The following is a 25,843-nucleotide window of genomic DNA, read 5'->3' on the forward strand; positions in this document are numbered from 1 at the left end:
TCCTCAGATCCACACATTAGATTATGATGCTTTGTCGAGACACACACTCCTTCTGATTGAGAAAACCTACTTTTCCTCAATTCAAACACATCTTCCTACCAAACGTTATGATCCGCCAGGGGGAAGTCAAACAGAACCGTGAAGAGAAACTCAAGTTCGCCTTATTGAACATCAAGTCGGACGTTGACGTTGGAGTGTGGAGCCAAATCGTTCAAGTCATGATATGAAGGACTAGATGATGGTTGTGAAGTTTGAAAGATACACGATGAAACCTTTTTCTTCTTCAAATGTATGCATCTATGACCGTTGTTGTTCCGTAACGTACAATGCTATTGCTGCTAAAGCACTGTCTGGTCAATCTCCACACCAACTTTTGATATGTCAGAAGGGACTTACGTAGATAAAATAGGCATCAAGAGATCTACCCCATTAACACTTTCTTTTTTCCTCTTTTCCAAACGCGACATATTTCATTCGACGAGGAACGAGGACGGCAATTAACAGTACCATTTTGAGGTTGACCAGGGAAGGCGATACATGTTCAGGTCACAAGGGAGGATATGATGTGGAGAAAGGCGAGATTAGGATGGAAGAGATGTGTAAGGAGAGAAAGAGTAACTTACATTGTAATGATAGAAAACTAGCTAAAGTGTCCGCACTTCCAGCTGGGTTATATAATTGAGTTACGACCAATTGATTGACCGCTGCTGGTGTTCCTGATAGAAGGACAGAAACGAAAGTTCTCACTATGACGTCAGTATATACCTATTATTTATTGGACACCACGATAAACTTGTACGATATGAGAGCGAAACGAACACTGATGATTGCCCATTGGTGGTCCGACTCGGACTTGATCATCAGAGGGGTGAGTAAGTCTTTGAAGACGTCGAAATGACCGGTGGGGTAAGGAAAGCGGACATGGCTTGCTTGACATAGATGTGATGATATCGAGATAGGAGTAGATGGAACAGTGAAGTAAGGGAGGGGGGAAGGAAGGGAGAGGACAAGAATAGACTCACTGAGATCTTCTTTCGGGAAAAGAGAAGTGTTGTCTCGAAGAGCTTGAACTACGAAGACTCCGAATACAGGGGCTATTATCACTGATATCAGCATGTCATATTTTGGCGCCGTAACAATGACCATCTTTGCGTTGACCTGAACCTCGAATGAGTACGACATTCAAGATGTGAAGAAATGACATTCATTTCTTCGTACATGGAGCGAAGTGATGGAGCGATTAGGGAGTGTGGAAAGGCAACATGTACGACATGTTTCTCAAACGTGAAGGGAGAACACTGCAGGACGTAAGGGGGATAAGGAGATAGAAAATAGAGAACCGACTCACTCTTCACTGCCGTCATCGCACAAATAGCAGCAATAGGTTGATCACTCCATTTCTTTGGAGTTTTCAACCTAGCAATACTTGCACCGAGTAAAATCAAAGTAGCAGGAATAGTCATACCACCTATAAAAGTGGCCGTATCTTGTATGAAAGCTAATGGAGGTTTACCATCAGGAGCATTTGGCATTTTACTACCTGTCCAACCATCCACATGAGTGAATAAAGATTTAAGTGGTAGAACCACTGAACAAGGTATAGCGATAACTACAGCTAAAGAAACAGGCATCAGGAAACTTTTGCCGATCATTAAGATTTTATGCCATATAGTTGGTTTATGTATACTTTGTGGAGGTGTTATAGGTGTTGAATATTGTAAATCTGTTTGTTCACGATGAGAACAAACAGGAAGTATAGATATAGGACCACCATTTGAATTTAAAGAAATAGTGGGTAAACATGGTTGTGTTAAATCTGCAACTTCTAATGGTGCTGTTGGTGGTATACGTCTGACTGAAGAGAGTGAAGCTGTTCGAGATGTTTTACGAGTTGGTGGAATACCATTATTGAGAAGATGAGTACGAGATTGAGGTGTAGATCGAGCACGACTTAGATCAGATGGACCTTCATCTGTCTCGTTTAGGTAATCAGGGAATTGAGTTGTGAGTGCTGTTGGAGTCAAGACGTCGTTTTTCTCGAATTCGACTAAAGGTGATGTAGGACGTGGTATTGTGGAGATATCAACGGGAGTTTTGAGGGAATTCGTGTTGGATTTAGAGGAATGACGAAAGAGAGATTTCAAGAGATTTAAACGGTTGGCCCAGCGTTCTCGGGCGGGAAGATGTTCTTTGACAAGGTTGGATTCTTTAAAGTCGAGGGCGCAGAGCTGAAGGTCAGCTGAAAATCTTCAGAGGAGCATGACAATTACGTTCGAAAACACGACAGCAGGATGGTCGTTTTGATATGTCTGATGGAGAGGAGAATAGATGGGACTGAGGATGAGGAAGGAATATGAGAAGGATGTTAGATGACAAACCTTGTGCAATCCCACAGGAAACAAAAGGGTGTTCATAAGAAGAATGAACACGGCGATGTAGGCAACACCTAGTTCTATATCTGTGGACGGGTCGAAAGGCGCGTTCTGCGCCACGGTCTGTACCACTGCGGTTGGTAGGTTACCTGAGTGTGAGCTATGCAAGGAATTGTAGGCTAAGGTGACTAGGCCATAGCGCGATCGGTCCTGCAAACGGAGAACGACCAAAGAACGCGGGATACAACGGATATTATCAGAAGAGCGGATGGCCCCATGTTTTTTCGCTTGCTCCGGGTGATTGAGAAGATGTGATTACACTTATGAGAGGAGCTTAACGCGGTGGTGATGCCGCACTAGACCATGGAATGGGACATCAAAATCATGGGAGTTCTTCAAACAAGTCGAAGTCGATTGTACCAAAGCTTGAAAAGTAATAAAATCAATGTAGAGGAAAACTGCACTCACCCCAATTGGAAATAACACCCATCACAACGATCCCATATCTGAAATCCGCAGGGACGTAGAAGATTTCCCGCACTATCCATCCTAGTAAACCTCCGACGGTCATGTACATGAAAGCCACAAGCGCGAGTGGACCGAATGCTGAGATGTTTTGAGGGGTGAAGGAAGATACCATGGAGCTGAATATCAAGGAGGGGAGGCCGACGTTCTGATGTCAGTTTTAGGACCATGTCGTTGTGGCGTGTTGAGTGGGATGTATGTTTGTATGACTCAGAGGGAAAGGAGTTAAAGGTTGGAGAGTAACATTCTCAGAGAGAAGAGAGTCAGGGATAGACAGAGGAATAGATGTAAAGTAGAGTGAAATGAAGCGGTAGACGGAAAACGCTAGATCGAAGAGAAAGACAGAGGCGGGGGAGACCATGTCAGGGGAAAGGGGGAAAGACAAAGAAGTTTTAAGTTGAGACACTCACCAAAGACAAAATGGAAACTCCTCTAGCGGCCGGAGGAGGGAATATACCTCTCTTCGCTAAAATCCAACCAACGCATATACAAAGCATCATCTTGAGAGTAGGCGCGAAGGCTGAGTATCAGCAATGACGATTGCACATCATCAAGATCTTTCCATTCTGTGATATAATAAATCACAGGGACGACGTTCATTTTTCCTCGCAAAGACAAAACAACAAGCAGGGAAACAGTTCCAGTAGAAGAGAAGAAAAAGAAGAAAAAGAAGAGATGGATGAGATATGCTCAATCATATGATGATTCGATAGACATGTATGATGATTCGATAGACATGATGAATGAGGTTCCCTCGAGGGTAAAATCCAAATCCAGATCCAAAAAAGAACACAATAAACGGAGGACCCTTCTGTAGAATAGTACTTAAGAAGTGAAAGAAAGGGAAGAATGTTAAACCAAAAGTAGAAGAAGAAGTTTGTAAACTCACCCTTGTAGATGATAACGCCCGTTGGTGAGAATGTCATCTTTCCAACTAAAAGACTACTATTCTTGAGACCAAATTATAAGAAACGTTATGACTCTCATGAGTCTTCTCTAACCTTTCACTCAACTCTACTCGATGCTTAGACTTGCGATCTTGCGAGCCTTCTCAAGTAAGACGTGGTGGTCGGTCCGTCTTAAGAATTGGTATATTCTACTTATTCTAGGTCTTCGGAACTTGGTCGTCGTACTTGATCCGACAAAAGTCAAAGAAGCCCTTGAAATCCTATGACTATAGTCTTCTAGTCTTCGAACCTTGTTTCCAAGACCTCAATCCAGTTCTAACAAAGTGTCCTCGTCACAAATTCGGTTCTTGATCTAGAACAGTGGTCTAATGATCTGATAGCCTAATGGCCTAATGGATTATCGTATGGAATGAAAGATCTTTCCTATGGTCGAAAACCCCCTTATCTCGTTTTGATCGTAGATCGGACTTGTCCCGCGATCCGTCTATGAGCTTATGAAAAAACCTTTTATGGTAAGGTCGTATGATGGTCAAAAAGATTTCGTATGGTATGGTCGTATAAACGATCAAGAGTAAAGTAAAAGTAAGTACAAGTAGTAGTGAGCGAAAATAACCATTAGTGACATGAACATTCGGGACTTCGGGTCGCCGGTTGGGCATTGAGGGGTGAAGGGAGGAAGAGGAGAGGAGAGGAGAGAGGGGAAACAGCCGGAACAAGGCCGATGGAATTTGAATTTTTGCTCGGAGAGATAACGATTGAGGATTAGTTTTCGGAATTTTACTCCTTTTCATTTTGTCTCCCTTACGAGTATAAGTATGCTCCACGAGTATAAGTATACTCTACGAGTACTTGTACTCTAAATTCTGTAGTAGTGCTTGTATCTGATTTATCGACATGGTCGAGTGCGAGTGAGAGAGAGTGGGTGCGATTGGGTGCAAGTAAGTTCGAGTCTGTGCAATTGGGTGCAAGTAAGTGCAAGTATCGGCGGATGGGAGCAAGTAATCACAAGTTTGAACAACGAACGAGAGTCAACAAATGCATTGACATTGATATTGTGGTATTTCAGCGCACAGCGCTTTACTCTACTACTACTTATGGGTATCTTTATTCACATACGGATAAATCTTGGATTTCAGATAAACTTTGGGCAAAGTCAAGTGATGGGAAATGTCCATTTGACGTTGGAGGGGTCATGGGTTGAGCGAGATGAGGGGAAATCTCGAAGAGAACGAGTTTCGAGATAAGGTCAGAGATAGACGTCGAGTAAGATATGTGGATCAAACAGAACATTGAGAGATGAGAGGAAAGTAGAAATAAAGTATGATTCATCTAAACCCCGTTCAACCCCTCCAGATCTTGGTCCTACGTCTTTCGGTCGGTACGGCTCCAGGAGCAGTTAAAGTCGTTTCTTTACCTGGTCCTCCTGCCGCACTGGAACTAGAACTAGAGCTAGAAGCGGGAGAAGAAAATCGAGAGAAACCTTCTAAACCGTCGTTCGTTGATTTAGAGCTTGAAATCGATTGGATATCTTCGATTGGAGATGGTGGGGGTGAACCAACTGGGTTGTTTGACGAAGAAGATGAAGATGGGAAAGACGGAGCAGATGAAGATGAGGAAGAGGAAACAGGGGCAGAAGATGAAGAAGGGGTTGGGATCTCGGTAGGAGAAGAAGAAGAGGAAGAAGGTAAAGTGACGTTGACTTTATGTCCTGGTAAAGTACCTAAAAAAGTTCCATTTCCCATATCCCCACCTTCATGTCCAGGCAAAGTACCTAATTCCGTCACGTTGACTTCATGTCCAGGTAAATGTCCAAGGAAAGTACCATTCCCACCTTCTGTGGTGAGGTTCACAACTCGATGTCCGGGTAAAGTACCGAGATAATCTCCACCGGTTTTATTATCAAACGTCCAAGAAGCGTTGGTGAATAACATTGTATCATTTGAGAGGGAAGGTAAATCTTCACAATCTTCTCCATCATCTGAAGAGCCGGAGAGTAAAGTGGTCGAATTGGTAGCTGTAATGGATAAATCGTCAGAGTCATCACAATCCTGTTCGTCAACAAATTGAAAGATTCTCAGTACAATTGGGATGAAATAGGCAAGGAAGAAAAGGATGGAGAAATATGAACATACCTCATCATCATCACCGTCATCTTCCGTATCACAATCCTCATCATCATCTTCATCACCGGTTTCATCACAATCATCATCATCATCCCCACCATCATCGTTACCTCCACCAGTCACTATATCTTCGCTACCTCCACTCCCATCGTCTCCACTCGTATCTCCTCCACTGGTGGTTGTTTTTGACCCTCCGGTAGCTGCATCCACGATGGGAGTAGCGGATTTCGTGGCCGCTGCGGCCGTGGACGTAGATGAGGAGGCAGGGACGGCTGCGTTGACAACACCTGTTTTTACTCCGGCATTCCCACTGGCACTGGCACTGGCACTTGCACTTGCACTATCGCTGGCAGTGACAGTTACGGTGACCGTGAAAGTCTTTGGCTAACAGTCAGTTTGGATCATCTGAGGAGGAGCAGAACTCACCGTGTCACATTCCGCATCGTCCGCTGCTGTCACTCCTGAAGCGGCGGATGTGGAAGTTGCAGAGCTTGTCTGAGCAAAGTTGAGTGCCCCGATAGGAGAGCCAGTGGGTAAAGAGCTGCTGCTGGAAGCACTGGATACGCTGGAAGTACCGGAAGAGGGAACGACGACATCTTCACTTCCGTCCCCACCATCTCCACCGTCTCCATCACCTCCATCTTGACTACCATCGTCACCTTCACAATCATCATCATCTTCATCATCGTCGCTATCATCACACTCATCATCATCATCATCATCTTCCTCCTCATCACAATCTCCGTCCCCAGTGTCAAGAACAGAAGTGCCGTTGGTTGCTGCATCGGTGAATGACACGGTGGAATTGGAAAGAGAGCTCGAATTGGTATTGATGAGAAAGCTCGTATCCCCGACAGAGGTACTGTTGTCGGAAGAGGTAGAGAAATCGTCAATGGAATCATCACAATCATCATCATCGTTCGTCTGAGTACTGTTGAGAGCTAAAACGGTCGTGTTGGACGCTTTGACCATCGTGTTATTGTCCATGCGTCTTTGAAGAAGTTTGTGTCGTTTGGCATATGCTGGGGAATGTGGTTGAGCGGTGACCATGAGAGTGGCCACCATGGCGATGAAAGCGAGTGAGAATCTCATTTTTGTCGACGTTGTTAGCTGCTGATCACTAGGTCACAGATGGGCACCGGGTTCCGTTACGTCGAACAAGATGAGGAGAGGAGAGGAAAGAGCGTGATGAGAAGGAATGGACGAGCCTACAAGGCTACAGAGTTTGGATGGATGAGAGGACGTCTTGCGTCTTGAGGATAGAGTTAGTAGATGATTTTAGAAGTGGTGAGAGTGGGAAGGATAGGGAGAGATAGAAGATTGAATGGTGGGGATGGGAAGTGGATGGGATGGACAAGGGGTCAATAGGTTGATTGATTCAACAATCCGTTCTTACAGTTTTAAGCTTGTTGTCATTTACCCCTTGTATCATCCGCCCTGAGCTATAGACGTGTCCTCCTCTCCTCTTCCCCCTTAACCAGTTGACAAGCGACGCGAGGGACAAGCTTGATGCAAGATGAAACACTACGGGTACCTTTCGCTTTGATCTCTTCGGGACCACAGAAGGATGTCCTTTCGTCTTCTTTCACTGCGGTCCATCTTTGCTCTCTTGCTTTTGACTTTTCGCTCCATTCTCGAGTATCTACCATGTAAGATCACCGTCAGATAAGCGGTGCGAGTAAGAGTGTCAGCCATGTCATATGCAATGTTGTGAGAAAGATACAGGTGTAAGATCAGCCACGAGGAGAACCAAGCGGAGGTCAAAGCAGCTTTCCCACGGTCCCGCGTCTCCCCGACAAACCTATCTCTTCCCCTCACTTTACACCGAATATCCCCAGAACTTCTTCCTCTTGTGTCACTTGTCTCCCCTTGCCTCTTCACAACCATGTCCAATCGTCGCGTCTATATCGGTCATCTACCCCCTAGTCAGTCTTCCACTCATCGAGAGACATCAACTGACCTCAGACGTCACAAAGACTGATGTCGAAGATGTCCGATTTTCCCCCTTTATGCGAAGAAGATTGACTGACGAGATAAGGTCTTCAAAGGACTAGGTCCCATCCTGGATGTTCGTATCTTGGGCAATTACGGTTTTGTCGAATTTGAATCTTCTCGTGTATGTCATCTCTTCTGATCCTCATCCAAGCCTGTCAACCATTGCGCATCTCCTGTTCACTATATACAGCTTTCAATCCTTCCAACTTAGTAAAAGCTAACATTCAGGACGCAGAAGACGCCCTAAGAGACTACAACGGTGTTTCCCTCCTCGGTGAAAAGTAAGCTCCTAGATGATAAGGATGTAGCTGATAACAAGTATCATCGTTGAAGCTCCCCGTGAGAGACGTAGGGACGCTTACGGTCCTGGCGTCGGAGGGTATAGAGGTGGGGATGCACCGCCTCGTGGACCACCGAGAAGGGGCGTGAGAATCAACGTTGTTGGAATTCCCGGCAGCACGAGTTGGCAGGTGGGATAAAGTCTTTTGTTCTTGTCATATCCCTTGGTCACAACCATACGAATCAGTCGAGAGGGTTACATTTTGGACAAACAGGCTTCACTTCTGGGTCGATCTCCATCCGCCATGGGTCACCTCTGGGGAAACGTCCATTCTCTGCAGTGCTTCGTTGGGATCTTTCTTTCCTCTGGCGGACTCCATGGCTTGTGGGGACATTCATCATCCTCTAAATATAGCGTCACTCACTGGGGACGATCTTAGGTCATCATTCTTTCTTTCCTGGTCGACGTGGGAGACTACCAAACAAGGGACGTTCTGGCCGGGTCCTCCTTTGTTCATGTCATATTCAGTTTTTGAAGTGTTTTGGCCGGCCGAATATCTTCTCATGGTCGTTCACGGTCCTTCCCATCTTGAAGTCCATATGGCTTCCTTGACAATGCTTAGCTTGGATTCGGCCTCCTCACCCACCATGCCCATGAAGATCCCTGCGTTATGGTCCAGGATCTTTCCCGTGACGGATGGATACCCTGGTCGTGGCTTACAACTCGAGGAGGATGGCCTAACCCCACCTTAGGATCTCAAAGACTACGGTCGTCTCGGAAGCAACATGGTGACCTACGCCGATGTTGATAGGTACAATCCTGGCGTTGGGTGAGCCACCTCCAATCCTTTCTACTTGGTGAGCTGATGGTTAGGGTGATCGAATACCCCACTATGGGAGAAGCGGAAGAAGCCATGAGTCGTTTGGCCGGTGTCGACATTAATGGACAGCCTGTCAGGCTCGAGCTCGTGAGTATAAACTTTCACCTTTTTCTCTCCGATCCCTATCTCGATATATCCCGACGGATTATGTTTAGCCTTGCCCACTTCCGTAGTATTTATCTTTCCATTCTCCTCGCCTGTCTAGAAGATGTTTTCCTTGTATGGAGAATATATATGATGGAGCTCACTCTCAGGCTCCAGCAGGTGCCGGTGGTGACGACCGTGACCGTCGTCCTCCCCGTGACTATGAACGTCCAAGGTACGACGACCGCGGTCCTCCCAGACGAGACTATGGGGATTCTTACAACCGCGGTGGTGACTCTTACTCTCGAGGAGGGGGGGATCATTATGGTGGTCGTTCTTCGGGTCGATACGATCCTCCTCGAAGGGATCATGACCGTGAGCGTGAACCGTACAGGGAAAGAGACAGGGCTAGGAGTCCCAGGAGGGAAGAGAGGTATGATCGTTCATCTGAATATAAGAATGGGTCAGTATCTCATAGTGTTGTAGAAAGGGTCTAACTATTGTAGGGGTTATTGAATCTGACAACGGTAAGGTAGGTCAGAGATCGATCGAGATATGTCCGGCGATGAGAGAGGGAGATAACCTATCTGTGGAGTTGAGGAAGGAACTTTGAGAGAATGCAACATTGAATTGATGCGATGGTTCGTGGTCGTTTGTCATCGTGATAGACGCTTGAGTTTATCCGAGAACTATTGGTTTCTTTCTCGAAACCGACTCCTAGATTCTAGACATCTTAGATAGTTGAGGTCCACCTTAGGTCCATGATCCATGGGTCCAAGTGCATGTAGCATGCCATCCACCATCAATGATATCTAGTAAGGTTAGGAAATCCACCCCATACCCAGCAATTTCGACGAGTGGAATGTCGCACGCGTCTGTTTTGTTTCTTTCTTTCTTTCTTTCCTCCTCCTCCTTCCTTCCCTCCCCTTTCCCTCCTCTACACTTAATTCCACTCGTCTTCCACTATTTCTCTGTTTCCTCTCCTGATTACTCTTCTCACACTTCTTCAAGCAACGCAGGATCACCCCGCATCTTTCATATCGAGCTCTTTAGTGAAACTATCACACACACTTATCTGATGATCCCACATCTTAACAAATATCAACAAAATGCCAGCTTTAGACCCTTTCTCAGCAGCTTCAAGACCTATGATTTCATTCGATTCACAACCTTCTGATCCATTAAGGTTCGCAGATACTTTTTCCTTTACTTCTTTGGATGTTATACCATCGGGTGATATACATCATTCAGGTGGGTCATTTTCCAATTCACCTATTCTACTCTATTTTCACTATTTGCAACGAACCGAACACGAAATCGAAAACTAAAACCGGAAATGAGAGGTCATTTAAAGAATCAGCTCTGTTGTCCTCCTTCCATACGGTATCTTTGAGTGGATTGTCTATGTTCTAGTTGAGACTTGATGGAAGAGGGTTTTGTCATCATGATCTCTTCCCAGTAGTGAGAGAAGACATTGATTATTTTAGATACTCGACAGGATCGGAATCGAGCGACTTTGATAGGTGAAGGTAACCATCTACCATATGAACAGACCTCGTACGATTCACGAATCAATCATGTTTCTGAAGTACCTGAGACATCTGGAATATCTGGGGTATCTAAATCCCAATCTGACTTCTCTTCAACGATCGAATCACATTCTGGAAACTCTGAACAAATCAGTATAAAATCATCTAGCAGATATCCTACGACTCTCCTATACCTCCATGGCCCTCGAGGTATCTCGGAATCTTCAAGTTCCCAACGCTCCCAATTTGAAAACTCTCATGAACCTCACACCACCTCCCAAATTCCAGACTCTCACGAATCACGCACCACCTCCCAACCTTCGAACAATTCCCAACCACATACGACCCTTCTAACCCGGACCAAGGAGATCAATCATTCTGCTGTCAATGACAAAGGCGAAGTGGTGACAATAAGAAGACGCCCTTTACCCAAACCGAAGAAAAGAGATCATGATACAGGTTTACCAACCACTTTCCCCGATACGATGCATGCTCCTCTTCGACGAGCTAGTTATTCCTCTCTGGGAATCAGAGCTGTTCTTAATGACCAAAATGTTCCACACACTCTCAACGATCAAATCTTAAGAGGTGTTAGAGATCGTAACGATCATGAGGTTTTTGAGGATCTTCACAGGTCCAGCGGTTCTAGTGGTCCTAACGACCACAACGTTTTTGACGGTGTCAACGCTCCTAGTGGCCCCAGCAGTCTCAACATCCCTAGCGCTCCCAATGTCTTCATATCGGGAAAAGAGGAGAAATTGAGCAACTACAGTCCTAGGGTGGACGTGAAAGTGGGTATGAGAAATTTTAACACGTTCGTTGGTGGATTCAATGGGAAAGGAGTAGAAAGAGGTAGTGACGAATGGATGAGTAGACAAGTCGCTCTTTGTGTTGATGGTGCTAGAGGGGAATTAATGATCAAGTGAGTTTTCGTGTTTTCACTAGTACTCATGCGATCAAGTCTTTCCCTTTCACCGTCGAAATTCGCCTCTCCCCTATTCGTACCGGATTTGTTTCCCCTTCTTACCCTCAAGATGTTTGTCTTCCCTGTTTGCCATAAATGAATATATCTTTCCTGCTGCCATTGAAAGGTCACATCTTCCACTTAAAGGTCACATCTGGACTCATCCACATGAAAGATCAAATCTCATGCTATGACTTGGTCCGCAGAGGATATACTCACATACAGCGATTGCGACCTACCTTTCCTCAGTCCGAAGATATCCGACCTTCGTAATCTAGTCACCCTGCCTTCCTCCTTTTCACCCTCAACATCAACCTCCACCCAACCACGTTCCCTCATCCCTCCCACTTCCCCTTTGACAAAATCATTATCACGACTTCCTTCCAACCCTATCTACTCTTCTAATCTCTCTCATCTTTCTCCCGATCCCGGAATATCATCATCAATTTCTTTTCAACCCCAACAACTGTCGACGAATACTCACCCTTCTCCATTCTCAGCCAATCGATCTTTCTCATCTTTCAGTAGAACCACTTCCGCACCTGCCTCTGCGCCATTTTTCCGTTCTCCACCTCGTACCAATCTCACATATTCTCCTTACTCGGCACCTGAGAGCTCGGAGAGGACGAATAGTTTGCTCGCTTCGCCCGCTTTGATAGAAGGTGTAGTCAGTGAGAACATTGATCATCCTGGTGGGAATGGGACGAGTGGGAGTGGTCCGGGAAGAGAAGGGACGAGTGGGACTGGTATTGGGGAAACACAAAATCGGACTCCGAGTGGTTCACCTATGAACAAAAGGATATTTTCAAGGTCTAAAACTGGAGCGGTGGCATTGTCTCCACCGTTAGGACCACCTCCAGCTAAGGATATCGCGATTTATGCTAATAAAAACCGGTTGACTAGGTATGTCGTTCATTCGTTCAACCTTGTTGATTGCCCTCTTCCATCAATTCTCACGTCCGGATGACACCCTCTACTCAGTTAGAATTCTCGCCATATCCACAGGAACAGGGCCGGAAGTGATTGCTGATGCCCAAGCCTCCCTACGGCCTTGTTCGACATTACCAACCTCACCACGCTTAGTTTACGTGAGTTTATATTAAAGAAATGGGGGTGATGACTGAACGATAGGACATAACCAATTGACCACTTTACCTGCTGCTATTGGTGAATTGAGACATCTTCGGGAGCTCAACATTGGTAATAACCCTATTGTAAGTTGTGTCTTTCGTCGACTGTCCTTCTTCATCCCTTCACGTGCCGTACTTCTCGTCGAGCTACCTGAGACATGATGGCTGTCACTATGCCCTAATCTCTTCCTGTGCATTATCTCTTCTCATGATGTCTCCCTTGGTTCTCCTTGACGAACGTTCCATTTTTGATTGTTATCTCCACTGAGCCATAACGCTTTTGTATCTTACAAAGAAAGTGCCCTAACTCCCAGGTCTACCTCCCATCCACCATCCTCAATCTCCAACACCTCGAAACCTTTTCCGCAGCCCCTAACAAATTCCTCATCCCTCCTTCCCCTCCTTCCACCGCTTCTCATCCCTCCACAGAAGTCCTATCATCCCATACCAAACCTTCCCCCCCTCTACCCTCATCCCCCAACACCCCTTCTATTCCATCAAAGTATCCCGACCTACACACCCTCACCATCACCCCCACCGGTCGTCGTCTCGGTCCTCTGATTCGACATATACACCCAATCAACCGTCTAGTAGATATATGTCTCAACATCCTCATCTCACCTCACAAATCGTCGATCCCCCCTTTAGCACAATACGATTGGTCGTCTTCTTCCGGTCGACATCCTCTCTTGGATCCAGAAACGATGCATACTTATTTTCCTCACATCTCTTTATCAGATATCAAACGAATGCTCCAAAGTGTCAAAACGGCATCAGATAGGATGGAAAGGATGGGAAAGAAATCAGTCCCAAAATCGTATGATACGCCTTTACCGGATGACGCAGCTGAGAATCCATGGTTTTATTCTTGTCCTAATCCGGACCATGATCTCTCTTGGGGTTTATCTTCTAACGTGGGAGTATCTGGGATGATGGGAGATGCATGGGGTGAATCAGTTGGATTTGGATCAGGAGTGTCAGGAGGAGTTGGGGGATCAGGGAAAATGGAAGAAAGACGAAAGTTATTCTTACATCCAGCGGAAGAAAGAATTGAATGGAGAGATTTATGTGGTGTGAAAGATGTACCTTTGAAATGGTGGGGTTGTTCACCTGGTTGTTTGAGGTTTTTAGAAGGGGAAGAAGGAGAAGGAGAAGAAGATGTCGATTGGGGCTTGGAAGGGTTGGAAGAGTAATAAAGAGTTTCTTGAAATGGGTTTTTTTCTTTTTCGAGTGAATTCATGTGTCATCGCTGGTAGGTTTAGCCTCACTTCGAGTCTGAGTACCTCCAGTGATGGATGAAGAATGGAGGAAGGAAGGTATCTATTTACATTTTTGGGATTCATGTTCATCGAGCAGATAGAATGATAGATTGATAGATCGATAGATCGATAGACCAGAGTTTGATGACATTTGTGCGAATTCCACTTCTCTCTTTACTATCTTCCGCTCTCAAATGGCAAGTGCCACCCATCACGGTTATTCAGAAGCCTAATGATAAACTACTCGTATTACTTTCACTGAATAATCTTGGTGTATATTTACTCGTAAGATATATCTTTGCATACAACTATCGATATTTTCATATTTTCATATATACTATACATTTACCTTACTTGTATCTTCCTTACCTACTCGCACTCGCACTCGCACTCGGACGATGAGTTCGATGAAGGGATCAAAGAGGTTTAACCACAAGTAGATCGACAAGAATCCACGGCTATTAATCAGCTTTCAGCTTTGTTTTCCCAACTGCCCGATGTTATTCAACTTTCATACTTGATCTCACTCTCACATACAATGGTGATACTCTGGTTTCATGGTTGAACAGATGAAGATTGGTATCTGATGGAAATTTTCAAATTCGAACTCACTTTCACCACCACGAAGTTGAGTCATAGTCATGAACCCTCCACCTCCGCCGCCACCACCGCCGCCACCGCCACCTCTACCGGTAGGTCCACTTCCACCATTCCCTCCTCCTCTACCTGTAGTCCCACCATTGCCGCCTCCAAACCCAACTCCTCCACCCCCGCCTCCGCCTCCTAGTGGCCCAGGTACGACTCTACCTTGTGTAACACCGATCTGAGTGATACGAGAAGGGTCACCAAATGATTGAGGGTCATATAAAGGCTATTTGATGAGTATCCTTCATGCCATTATCTCTGTTCACTCTATCTTCTCATTTGCCCGGTTGCAACACTGATCTCCCCACTTGAACTTATCTCCCCACTTGACTTTGAGGGTTCAACCTGACGCGAATATAGCTTGATGATCTCATGGATTGTCTCTATCATCATGATGAGGGATAAACGGATAGAAGGGAGAAGCAACTGAAGACGATACTCTCAGGCGGTATGTAAACTCAGGAAAAGTTATCGTGAATTGAGAAGGATACCGAGAGGAGGATAAAGAGAAAGAGAAAACAAGGTAAGAGATAAACTTACAGTGATCAAAGTAGCTACGAACAGATATCCCAAAGTACCCCAATCTTCCGCCCAACGGTATAGACGGGTTATAATCGGTTGAGGGGTTAAAGTCCCATGAGAAGAGACGTATGTTTGTTGAGGGGTCATCGTATAGTCTCCTTTGTTCGTGTTGTCTCTGAACGAGTTTGTGGTCTATATTCGATGAATTTATCACACCCTCACTGACCGATTCACGAGACTGATTATGGTGCAGGTTATCGTCCGTAGGGAAGGTATTTGACTGGATGATAGTTGAATAGTGCAAGGAGGGGAGGAGAAGGGGTAGTGAGAAGGGAGTTGAGGGGTGGCGAATAAGAAAGCGGCGATCGCCGTCATCCTCCCTGGAGAAGTAAGAGATGAAACAAGCAAGAGCAGGAGAAAGAAAATACATCCATCCATACAGTATCAACCACGGCAACAACTTTAATAAAAGTTCCTTGTGAACTTCTAATCGTACGGTTCATCCTATTCATTTATCGCCATACGACCCATACGACCTGATATACCCCAACGATACACAGCTTTCTTTCCCTTCGGCCGACTCTCAGAGCCGTATTGACAACAGGTCGATCGTAGACGCGTTTCGAAGTGATATCTCGGACCTTTAGACATTTCCTCGGTGAGAAAGATCGACTGCGAGTGAAGTCTTAGGAAAGAAGAAAAGGAGTGAGAGTGGATTTGTGGAGAAGATAAAATGGGAGGGAAACCTGTATGTACACCAATCTGATTATTTGAAAGCACTGATGAGAAGATATCGAGAAAACTTGTCGTTTTAGGTGATGGAGCATGTGGAAAGGTTAGTTTTCTTCATCTATCTCTATCTCTTCACTTACTCTTTGTGGCTCTAAAGGATTGACCGTGGAGCTGTTTGTTTTGGATATATTCAGGGGTTGTATCACTTGACATGTTTGACATTGAGGCGGTGTTCGACATGTCACAAGATGGAAGCATCTTTGTGATTTAGTGGATGGAAGTGTGTTTTACCCATGAGGGAGATGTGGCAGGCAGTGTGGGATATCAGAAAAAGGGATTTAGTAGATGTGGAAGAACTAAGGATACCTCAGCCGATGAGAAGACTATTGATCAATAGACATCACTCTTGACTGTTTTTACAAAGGGATATTTCCCTACGACTTAGTGAGTTTCTCTCTTTTCTCTCACTCAAGTGTGATTATAATCTTCCCTCTCATATAAGACATATCCCCAAGACAAAGCGAAAATTTACCCACATCCCCCTTTCAACGTCCATCGTATCTCAAAACTACGACATTTGAACCATTCGCCAGAGTATTTCTCGCTTGGTTTGACACGCTGGAGTGCCAATCACTTTCTCAACCCCACTTTCACTCGAGGTATGACGAACGGACGATTCAGTAAAGATGATTATTTGGATCAAAAAGCTGACTCCTAGTGAACCCACAGGTTGATCTTACCTTCCCCAAAAGACGAAATGTCTGACTTGTAGTGTTCGAGAATTACGTAGAGCTCATGCAGGTGGATGAACAGACTGTAGAGTTTTCTCTTTGGGATACGGCTGGTAAGTTCACCGCACATCTTTTCATGCTCCTTGACTCATGATTCTTCTTGTTGTGATACGCCCATGCTTTTGTAGTAATATCCTAGATAGGGTGGGATATATGATTTTGAAATGAAAGAAGCTGATGAGAAGGACAAGAAGATTTTGATAGATTACGATCTTTATCTTACTCTGATACTCACGTCGTGATGATTTGTTTCTCTGTATGTTCTTGACTTCCCCATCTTGTCTCTCACTCCAACTTCATCCCTTCCCTGCTGATCGTTTGGACCGTACTTCGAGCCCTGGCTCAATGAACATTGCGAAGTACCGATGCAAATCTCTTAACGGCTGAGGAAAGTAAGAGTGGTGTTGTTGTTGATTCCTGACAATCAGGTTGATTCCCCCGCCTCATTAGAAAACGTTGAATCTAAAGTGAGTGGTCTTACACTTCGTCAATTGCATCCAGAGAGACAACTGATATCACAGTGGATACAAGAAGTCAATCAGTATTGTCCCGGTGTCAAGGTCATACTCGTCGGTCAGATCTCCGTCATGACTCGAAGAAGACTGGAGCTGACGATGCAGCTTTGAAATGTGATCTGAGGGAAGATGTCACAGTGAAGGAGAAATTGGCCAGGAGAAATATGCGTACGGTTTCTTATGAGGAGGGATTGGCGGTAGCTAGAGTCATTAGAGCGACTCGGTATCTAGGTATGTTTCGCTTTCTCACGATCTCTATTTGGTTGGGTGAACAAGGTACACACTTCAGTGTGTAAAGGACGACATATCATCTACTGGATAAAGTATTGGCGTCAGGAGGGGTTTCCCGTGGCAGAAGACAGAATGTGTGATGCTAAGATATAAGAAATGCACAGAGACCAAAACGAGGCAAAAGTGGAGAGATCAGGGTTGACCGTCAGAATGTTCTTCACTACATAATCGAGGAGTACAAGAAGCTATCTACGAAGCTGCTCGAGTAGCAATAGGATCCAGAGCTAAAGGTGTCACTGGTCAAAATGGTTTCCCACGATTTTCATGGAGAGATCGAAGTTGCGTCATATTGTGATTCTTCCGTTCCCTCTCCTCTGTTTTGACATGTATGACGAGATGCCGTATAAATATAATAGACTAGATGCTAGTGAATGAACAATGTTGTACTCTTCTATGCTATAGCATGTGATATGATAGTATTAGCTTAGCTGTACAGAAAAAGGTGAAAAAGGTGAAAAATCAAAAGGTAGCTTTTTTACTTTTCGGGTGATCAAAGCGTTTGGTTTATTTTCCCTGAAAACTTGAAACAATCTCAAAGGCATCCTCCCTCCCTTCCCTCTCTCTCTCGCTCTCACTTCCTTGTCATTCAACCTTACCTCCTTCCTTCCTTCCCATATCCTCACTCCCCTATCAAACCTCTCATCTGAAATCTCACGCTCATTCCGTCCTACAGTCATTACTCTTACCAAGTGTTTCTCTCCAAAAGCACAGCTTGAGAGATAACCCATCACGTACCGAGTACCGCCGGACGGTAAACACCTGAAACGTCTTTTTTTATCATCTTTTCACTCCCGATCGTACCTTTACCGCAAATAGGAAGATTGGTAGGACTTGGGTTACCGCCTCTGTCCCCCAATCTTTACCTTACGACCTCCATCACTCTCTTCATTTTCTCCTTATCGACCTATTGCCTGAATCACTTGACGACATAGCTACTAGACTACGCTCAGACCATTTCTCTCTTTCTCTCCTCCTTTCCTTCCTTCCGAACGAACCACATCCCTCCCCAATTTCGACATCCATCAAACCTCGAACATCGAATCTCGACGCTGGCGTTGAGTCACAACGTATACACACGACTCCATTGTGTCTTCCCGACCCCCGATAAAGGTATCGTATATAATCTTGAGCAAACAGTTGGAAAGGGGTGAGACGAGATGTGTTGCGAGGCAGATTGGAAGAGAGAGGCTGTACCGGATCATAAGGTATGTCTTCATATTTAGAGAGACGGATTTTTATGCTTGTCGTGTTATATGGATGGTCGTGGATGAGAACTGGGGGTGTAGTCGGAGCTGACGGACAGTTCGACTTTATCAACGTTCGCGAGTTTCATAGAACGGATATTCTAACTAGGTTAAAGTCAGTTCCTTTCACCATGTCTGGTGTTGGGATCACGACTTGACCATGAGCTACATCCTCAGAGGGACAAGAGAGAGAGAGTCGTCAAGTGCCAGGAAGATGTGCTGACGATAAGATACATCCTTCGGTATATCTGGCTTCTGAAATCTATCGCTGTCTACGGATTGGATGTTTTTACCGCTGTCACTCTGATCTCTACTAATCACGTGGGTTTCAACCATACACCCTACTTGTCTTCCCCACACCCTCTCGTTTTCCGCTCATTTGTCGTCACGTCACAAGACAAATTTCTCCCGGCTTGTCCTACAGTCTTTGTCTCGGGTTGACATGAGGACAGTGAGAAATGAGAAAGAAGATCAGGGCTGATGATTAGTGGACCAACTCCATCCAGTCCAAATGTGGAGACGACTGTGCTATCCCGGTCAAATTTGAAATCGCTAAATGGGTATTCGTTGGGTGTATCATCTTCTCATTTGTGCTCGTACGTGATCATCCACTATTGACTCTAATGCGTCGTACACTGTACAACTTGCCCACCTTTGGGAGTCGTAGGTTGAGAGACTGACCGTCAGCTCGCGTATGAAACATGGAAAGCCAAACAGGTTATCGAATCTCGTGACATCTCATACGCTTTCACGAATCTCTTGGCGAATGACTACTACTCTTTCAGTGAATATCTTTTGTATGAGGAAGACTAATGACTGATGGGATAGAATCATATGACAATTTCTGCTTGTTCTGCTATATCGATGCTTCTGCCAAACGTAAAGACGACTTTGCCTTTTGGATCTTCTTCACTTTCAAAGGTCGGTCATTCTCTCCACCGTTCTAGCTTGCCCCTTCACTACTGCCCATACTGTCGTACCGCTTTCTCTGACGGCATCTTGTTTGCTGAAGTCGGCGTGCTTGACATTTACAGAGCTATGGCAGGAAGCTGTATTGAGTACCTTACTGACCACCAGGATGGAAACGCCTTATCCTCGCCGACGGTCCTCGACAATCTATAAACGCCCTTCTGCTCTACAGTTTCGCCTCTGCCAACAATTTCGAAACCGACAACATCCCTGCATACTGGGACGATTCCGTCGTCACCGCCATGCTTTTATGGTCTATGATCCTCACCGTTCTTATCTTTTTAGGCAGTTTAGTCTTGTTGATCGCTGCTGCGGTTCTCTACATCCCTTTGCTGTGTTACATCCAGGGCAATCTGAAAGAATACGTGTGTTATAAGGTCGACAAGGTGAGTCAAAACTACTCAGTCGATAAGAAAACCCCAAGCTGACTCGTTTTAGCGTATCGCAGAACTTATCAAAAAGAAATTACGTCAACGTGTGGCTCGGCATGCTGCTCTGGAGAAGAAAATGGCCAATGGAGAATTTCGTAATGCAAAAGGAGAGATTGTATCTGCTTCTGTGCCCCAACCTACTCTGCCGAACGTCTCGTTGGATGACGATGATGATTATTCAAGGGCCAAGAGGAAGGCAGATAAAGCTGGATTGCAATTACCTGAGAAAGCGGCATATGAGGGGATATATCCTGGCAAGCGTGGGTTTTCTCTTCGCCGTTTGATGCTTTACCAGCAACTCTTCCCTCTTTCTCCACACTTGAAACTCGATCCATTCCTTCATGTTCACTCTCATTCCTTCTCCGTCTCCAGCGCTTGTGATTTCCTCTTCAGACGAACATTCGAAGAATCATAGAACTGTTTTCGAGATGAGGGATATGGAAACTGACCAACAGCTCCAGCGTCATACGACTCCTACGACTCGTATTACCCTCCAGTCGTAGATTACCCTTATTCATCCTATAACCCCGAAGCATCAGAATCCACCACTCGTCTTACTTCCGCCGCTGCTCCTTTAGGTATTTCTTACCCACCCATCGCAGCACAACTGTCAAATTCTCAACCTGTCATCCCAAGTTCTTACGCTTCATCAAACCTTCCAAACCCTTTCATACGAACAACTTCTCCATTACCATATCAACAAAGTTCTGCATCTCCCCTCCCTCGTGCTCCATCACCATATCAAAGACCACCATCACCATACGGTGCTCAAAGACCATACGACCCTCGCTTGAACAATCACTCAGGGTCAAGTACGGAAAGTCAAGCACCACCTTATCGTCCTTCCAACCCTAACGTGCAATCACCCCCTTATCATCCTTCCAACCCTAACGTACAATCACCACCTTATCGTCCTTTTAACAATGACGTACAACCATCATCATTTAACATGAATAATGAAATTCAATCACCACCTTATCAAGTGGGACCGACAAGAAGACAAAGTGGTGGTTCTGCGAGATCTGGTTTGGCTTATGATGATCCTCCTGATGAACAACAATATCAATATCCAACACGACAAACTTCACAGAGACAAGGGGAAGGATATAACGCTGGTCGTTGGTAAGATGAGAGAATTTTACTGTTGTAATCGGTTAAAACAGTCTTTATCATGCATATAAATGTGCAAATTCATCTCATTCCACATTCCACCCATGTCACCGAATGCACTTATGTACCGTACTCTACTGTATATCTTGATATAGTCGTTTTCGCATTCCTATCTACATCACAGTATCCTTTCATCCCACGCGATCAGTGAGTGACTTGGACATCTGTAGGTTCACCACACAATCGAGATCTCACACGTCAAATGGAGATGAAGAGCGAATAGCGCATGTCCATTCAAAATGAAGATACACAGCGAGTGGAACATGTCTCAACTGTCACCAAAAGGAGGGCACACTCACCCAAAAACGAACAATTATCAATCAAAGTGGATATATGTACATATGTACAATCATGATGCAGAGAAAATAAATATAAAAAAAGATCATAACGTATGGTATCGTACTACTCCAACCCAGAAATACCAAAAAAGGTATATGCGTACTGCTCACTTTTACTAAATCTATCGGTCCAATCCCTTCCTACTTTCACTCGATCTACCCGTCGGTCCAATCTCTTCCTACTTTTACTCAATCTATAGGTCCAATCCCTTCAAAATCCAACCCTAACAGAATAGATCTTATAATACCAACGACGAACCTTCCATCCAATCCTATTTCTGAGATTGTACCGCTTTTCCTACCTAAAAGACGCCATGAACTCTCCGGAAAGATTTTATCGTCATGTATGACTATATGTCGATGATTTAAATTAGAAGCGAGTAATTGATGATCACCTTGGAAAAGGTCAGTTCTTCTGTATATCTACACATGCACTTTGGTTATATCTCTTGAACATATTTTTCATCGAGGTGATTTTCAATTTATAATGGGTTGACTAAAGTCTTTTTGAAAGTGATGGTGAGAAAGCGGTGATTTAACTGTGATTATGATGAATGTATTTCAACATTCTCTTGGGACTCGGGAGAGATGAGACTATGAGAGTAAGATTTGATCTGCGAGATCAAGGAGGAACATGGTGAGGAGAGGACAGATGAATTGATTGAGAGGAGTTTTGATGTGTGTGAAGTCGGTGAGGGTCAGGATAGGGATTATATAGGAATTTTTAAGGAGGGAGATAGACTGACGAATAAAAGAACCAGGTTCGAATATCTCAATAACTGTAGATTTATCCGTAGCTTTCATCCATATTGCAGTTCGAAGATCATCACTGTGTAAACCTAATAATATCTAACTTGATTCAGCTCCATCTCTTTTCCTCATCCCAATAACCTTTTCACACAACTTTTCCTTCACTTTCAATGGAAAAATCATGATAGTCGTTTTGTTTATCCTCCTCAATACTCTCCTTCCGCGCAATCGACATAGAAAAGTCGAGTCACCTTTCTAAGGGACCCATGACGAGAAGGTAAGAGAGGGACAGAACGAGATACAAGAAAACAAAAGACATACTTCTGTTCGACTTATCAAATCTACTTTTTGTTTCTTTGTCATTCCTTCTAATCGAGTCACATGAACTTCTGCGATATCCGTCAAACTTTTTAGCGCTTCTACTAAATCTTCATGCGATTTGTCGGTAAGTTTAGGGGAAGAAGACTAGACATTAGGTTAGTGTCATCAAGATTTTAACACGAAGCAGGAAATATTACACGCTTAACTCTTCGACTAGAATTCGGAATATTATGAGAAGGATGTGGATTTTGATTCAACTGGATTGGAAGAGATCGGCTTGCTGTAAGAAAGATAAAACTCACCTGTCGATCCACGTAAACTACTACTGGTAAACCTCTACTTCCATGTTTCGATACCCCATCCACAGCTAAAGATCTCATCACGTTATTCCTTATTGGTTCCCAAAACCCTTGAGGGGCAGGGACTAGATGTACATCTGCGTTCATCTTCCATCAGCGTGGAAGACGGGGAGAAACAACACTACTCACTTTACCCCATTTGGCAGTTTCTCCTCCTGCTGAATGTGCGGATCCTGTTCGTGAGCTTTCAACTCGAGTGAAATCACATCAATGCTCCGTAGATCTACTGGGCCGACTGGTCTCCAGTGATGTCGAGTTGTTGCAGATAGATGTAATCAAAATATCGCTGACACGACTCCCTCTACGGGTCGAGGATTTCTGTGAGAATATATGATAAGAGAGATGGAGTCCAAGGAATACGAAACATAACACTCACTCCGATCAACAATCACAGCCCTTTCCAACATCACAGGTAATCCGGCCAGATCCCTATCTTCGAAAGCATGCGAGTCTTCTATGCTCAGACCCGGAGCGGCGTGTGAGAGGAACCAAATGTCTGACCTGTGAGCCCATTTGCATTCTCAATGAATAGCGAGTGTAGAAGATACGCAGGTCCTCAAGAGTAGCTGGGGAAATCTTCCTTCCCTTTACCTCTTCCACACTATTTCATAGACATTTTCAAGATTGGGTGGTGCAGAATCGCACGGGTCGTGCGTGAACGGTCCTGCGAATTTCGGGGGATTGATGCATAGTTGACAAGGAAGAGAACAAAACTCACTATCACCCCTGGCATCTCGCCATGTTGGACCAGGAGGCACCCCACAACGCGGATACCAGACTCTAGTCGGTATAATGTTTACTAAAGAGTTTGGAAAGATGGAGCCTAATATTCGAGCTGCACCGAGGAAACATTCCAGAACGAAGTGTCTGACCATTAGCTTAATCCAGCAGTTGTCGAGTAGGAATGTGTCAGGTGAAAATCACGGACTCGTAGTATACTATTTTAGTTAGATCATTATGAGCTTAATCTCGGAAAGGGATTAACTCACTGAGATAACCTTCTATCGATTTGTCAGCGGGATGTCTTAAGATATAGAAGGTACTCACCTTTGCCTGGAGGATCATTGAAGATATACTATCCTGTCAGCCCCTTTAATTGACATGTAATCATGAGTTAGCACCCCACGCTCATGGTCTCTATCTTGGGAAACGGAGACGTGAGATGTCGAGGGGAGTCTTGTAAAGGGAAGAGAAGATGTTCCAAGCTGTTATTGTGTATGAAATAATCCTCACAGTAGTCCCACGAAGCACCGCAGCCCTTTTACCCAACTCATCCCTCCCAACACCTTCATCAACCACCCTCCATCTATCTTCCCCAGCTTCAGGACGACCCCCACTAGCGCTCTTCTCCGCTGACATGATAGCTCTCACAGGCGGGATATTCTCCCCGCTCTCTCTGTCCGCCACGACCATAAATGTAGAGCTTGATACGTAAAGATTTGAAAAGGCCGTATAACCCGGTATACCTTGGTGTCAGGTGGTTCAACGAACGGGAAAAGAAATGAAGGGACTCACCTCCGAGGTAGGTAGTCAGTGGTATACCCTCTTCCAAGTTCACAAAGGAGTCTTCCGTCTCTTTTGCTGGTCGTTTGGAGGAGAACCAAGGTCTGTCATCGTCATATGTTAACAATTGTCGAGCGTATTCGGTTGGTGATCTGGTCGGTGTTGAGCTGGAATGGGAAAAGTAGAGGAGAGGTGGGAGAAGGACCACACAGAGAAGAGATGCTCGGAGGAAGAGACGACGTGACATGGCTATTGCTCATTAGATGCCAGCTGCCTATCGGAGTAGGTTTGGCCCTCAGAGGGGAGAGGAAGGATGATGGAGAAGAGATAGAGGGGAGAGTGAAAGTTTGGTGGTTAGTCTTCAGGCACTGAGCTCTTTCGAGGTGGATGGATATACAGCACCCTGATGATGGACTTTGCGTCCGAGGGTCAAGCGCTCGACCCAGAGTTCTATGAGAGAGAGCTATGTACGGCGATTCGAGGAAAGAGAAGGATGCATGTCACCTTGGAGTAATCTCGCACCAAATGAGGCTTGGTTCTGCCCTACCCCACCCCCAACCCCCCTTTCAAACGCATGCCTTCCTGTCCGCCTGACTTACTGACTGGTGTGGGAGCTCTCTACCCGCCCCTGTCATGTAAATACATGTATACATGAAATAGATTCATGAGAGAAGTGGTCCATGGTTGGGGCGATGCGGGGCTTCGAGGGACTGCCCGGTTAACGTGCTTTAGCAGTGGGCGGTTAGACACTCGAAGAACTTGTACCACAATACAAGTATGATGTCAAGTGTCGGTACGATCATCGCTTGATACCAGCAGCGACGACAGAGTTTCTCGTACTACCCATCAATAAGCGACTTGGACCAGAATGGTGGTCACCCACAGGTTGTCGATATACACGCCCAACATCTGATTGTCCTTTTCCAACTTGTCCGTCTCCTTGTTTATCTCTGTGACTCGTACCAACAACCCTCTAAGTCCATCACGTAGATTCAAAATGTCTTTGATGAGTTTCTCCTTCTCCAGGGTGTCGGCCACGGAGGGTTCGGCGGGAGGAGGCGCGGAAGGAGGGGGACCCCAGGGTGATTGGTCTTCAAGTGGTGAGAGGGACATGGGGTATGGCTGAGATATTATTTGAATTTTCGATATAAGGATTGATGAGACTGACGAGTTGCTGTACTTCGAGAGAAGCAATGAAGATGTACAGCACTCA

At 45.1% G+C, this 25,843-nt stretch overlaps 9 protein-coding genes across 9 annotated transcripts; 5 read left to right on the plus strand and 4 right to left on the minus strand.

Annotated features, from left to right (window-relative positions):
* Positions 1-297: 297 nt before the first annotated feature.
* TREMEDRAFT_59998 (uncharacterized protein) lies at positions 298-3,823 on the minus strand (the record flags this gene model as incomplete). The annotated part of the gene is made up of 9 exons (XM_007002616.1): positions 298-346; positions 397-421; positions 624-746; positions 1,023-1,103; positions 1,349-2,228; positions 2,379-2,521; positions 2,841-3,045; positions 3,308-3,417; positions 3,787-3,823. 9 exons carry the CDS (start codon positions 3,821-3,823, stop codon positions 298-300), a joined length of 1,653 nt encoding a protein of 550 aa, XP_007002678.1.
* A 1,322-nt stretch (positions 3,824-5,145) lies between these two features.
* Positions 5,146-7,617, minus strand: TREMEDRAFT_73174 (uncharacterized protein; the record flags this gene model as incomplete). The annotated part of the gene is made up of 3 exons (XM_007002995.1): positions 6,355-7,617; positions 5,938-6,312; positions 5,146-5,853 (listed from the first exon to the last, which is right to left on the minus strand). Exons 1-3 carry the CDS (start codon positions 7,018-7,020, stop codon positions 5,146-5,148), a joined length of 1,749 nt encoding a protein of 582 aa, XP_007003057.1. The 5' UTR covers positions 7,021-7,617.
* A 185-nt stretch (positions 7,618-7,802) lies between these two features.
* Positions 7,803-9,805, plus strand: TREMEDRAFT_56308 (uncharacterized protein). The gene is made up of 9 exons (XM_007002539.1): positions 7,803-7,853; positions 7,894-7,919; positions 7,967-8,044; positions 8,152-8,204; positions 8,243-8,393; positions 8,956-9,032; positions 9,077-9,170; positions 9,338-9,630; positions 9,674-9,805. The coding sequence occupies exons 1-9, from the start codon at positions 7,814-7,816 to the stop codon at positions 9,681-9,683; spliced, it is 822 nt and encodes a 273-aa protein (XP_007002601.1). The 5' UTR covers positions 7,803-7,813; the 3' UTR covers positions 9,684-9,805.
* A 471-nt stretch (positions 9,806-10,276) lies between these two features.
* Positions 10,277-13,983, plus strand: TREMEDRAFT_60001 (uncharacterized protein; the record flags this gene model as incomplete). The annotated part of the gene is made up of 6 exons (XM_007002617.1): positions 10,277-10,418; positions 10,655-11,618; positions 11,886-12,563; positions 12,699-12,748; positions 12,792-12,874; positions 13,105-13,983. 6 exons carry the CDS (start codon positions 10,277-10,279, stop codon positions 13,981-13,983), a joined length of 2,796 nt encoding a protein of 931 aa, XP_007002679.1.
* A 492-nt stretch (positions 13,984-14,475) lies between these two features.
* Positions 14,476-15,363, minus strand: TREMEDRAFT_60002 (uncharacterized protein; the record flags this gene model as incomplete). The annotated part of the gene is made up of 3 exons (XM_007002618.1): positions 14,476-14,507; positions 14,662-14,920; positions 15,235-15,363. 3 exons carry the CDS (start codon positions 15,361-15,363, stop codon positions 14,476-14,478), a joined length of 420 nt encoding a protein of 139 aa, XP_007002680.1.
* A 586-nt stretch (positions 15,364-15,949) lies between these two features.
* On the plus strand, positions 15,950-17,840 carry TREMEDRAFT_60003 (uncharacterized protein; the record flags this gene model as incomplete). The annotated part of the gene is made up of 10 exons (XM_007002619.1): positions 15,950-15,964; positions 16,007-16,051; positions 16,346-16,392; positions 16,667-16,677; positions 16,721-16,792; positions 16,925-16,995; positions 17,168-17,206; positions 17,261-17,312; positions 17,360-17,485; positions 17,695-17,840. 10 exons carry the CDS (start codon positions 15,950-15,952, stop codon positions 17,838-17,840), a joined length of 624 nt encoding a protein of 207 aa, XP_007002681.1.
* A 336-nt stretch (positions 17,841-18,176) lies between these two features.
* TREMEDRAFT_42550 (uncharacterized protein) lies at positions 18,177-20,604 on the plus strand (the record flags this gene model as incomplete). The annotated part of the gene is made up of 8 exons (XM_007002461.1): positions 18,177-18,750; positions 18,849-18,904; positions 19,020-19,110; positions 19,278-19,385; positions 19,477-19,573; positions 19,618-19,710; positions 19,867-20,144; positions 20,197-20,604. Exons 1-8 carry the CDS (start codon positions 18,703-18,705, stop codon positions 20,602-20,604), a joined length of 1,179 nt encoding a protein of 392 aa, XP_007002523.1. The 5' UTR covers positions 18,177-18,702.
* A 59-nt stretch (positions 20,605-20,663) lies between these two features.
* TREMEDRAFT_56309 (uncharacterized protein) lies at positions 20,664-21,382 on the plus strand. The gene has a single exon (XM_007002540.1). The coding sequence runs from the start codon at positions 21,139-21,141 to the stop codon at positions 21,313-21,315; it is 177 nt and encodes a 58-aa protein (XP_007002602.1). The 5' UTR covers positions 20,664-21,138; the 3' UTR covers positions 21,316-21,382.
* A 504-nt stretch (positions 21,383-21,886) lies between these two features.
* On the minus strand, positions 21,887-25,743 carry TREMEDRAFT_60005 (uncharacterized protein; the record flags this gene model as incomplete). Its single annotated transcript, XM_007002620.1, has 12 exons — positions 21,887-22,092; positions 22,444-22,546; positions 22,769-22,912; positions 23,071-23,214; positions 23,257-23,300; positions 23,504-23,623; positions 23,846-23,994; positions 24,056-24,065; positions 24,175-24,202; positions 24,361-24,593; positions 24,643-24,782; positions 25,514-25,743. The coding sequence occupies 12 exons, from the start codon at positions 25,741-25,743 to the stop codon at positions 21,887-21,889; spliced, it is 1,551 nt and encodes a 516-aa protein (XP_007002682.1).
* Positions 25,744-25,843: the final 100 nt, after the last annotated feature.

The sequence above is a fragment of the Tremella mesenterica genome (assembly GCF_000271645.1).
Source record: "Tremella mesenterica DSM 1558 unplaced genomic scaffold TREMEscaffold_2, whole genome shotgun sequence".
Classification (NCBI taxonomy): domain Eukaryota; kingdom Fungi; phylum Basidiomycota; class Tremellomycetes; order Tremellales; family Tremellaceae; genus Tremella; species Tremella mesenterica.

What these genes read in the sequence shown, in the direction of transcription:
- TREMEDRAFT_56308 (XM_007002539.1), top strand. Translation starts at nt 7,814, where the DNA reads ATGTCCAATCGTCGCGTCTATATCGGTCATCTACCCCCTA. An exon ending in TATCGGTCATCTACCCCCTA is followed by an intron (nt 7,854 to 7,893) that starts GTCAGTCTTCCA and finishes AACTGACCTCAG; the next exon opens with ACGTCACAAAGACTGATGTC. An exon ending in CCGGCAGCACGAGTTGGCAG is followed by an intron (nt 8,394 to 8,955) that starts GTGGGATAAAGT and finishes ACCCCACCTTAG; the next exon opens with GATCTCAAAGACTACGGTCG.
- TREMEDRAFT_56309 (XM_007002540.1), top strand. Translation starts at nt 21,139, where the DNA reads ATGAATAATGAAATTCAATCACCACCTTATCAAGTGGGACCGACAAGA.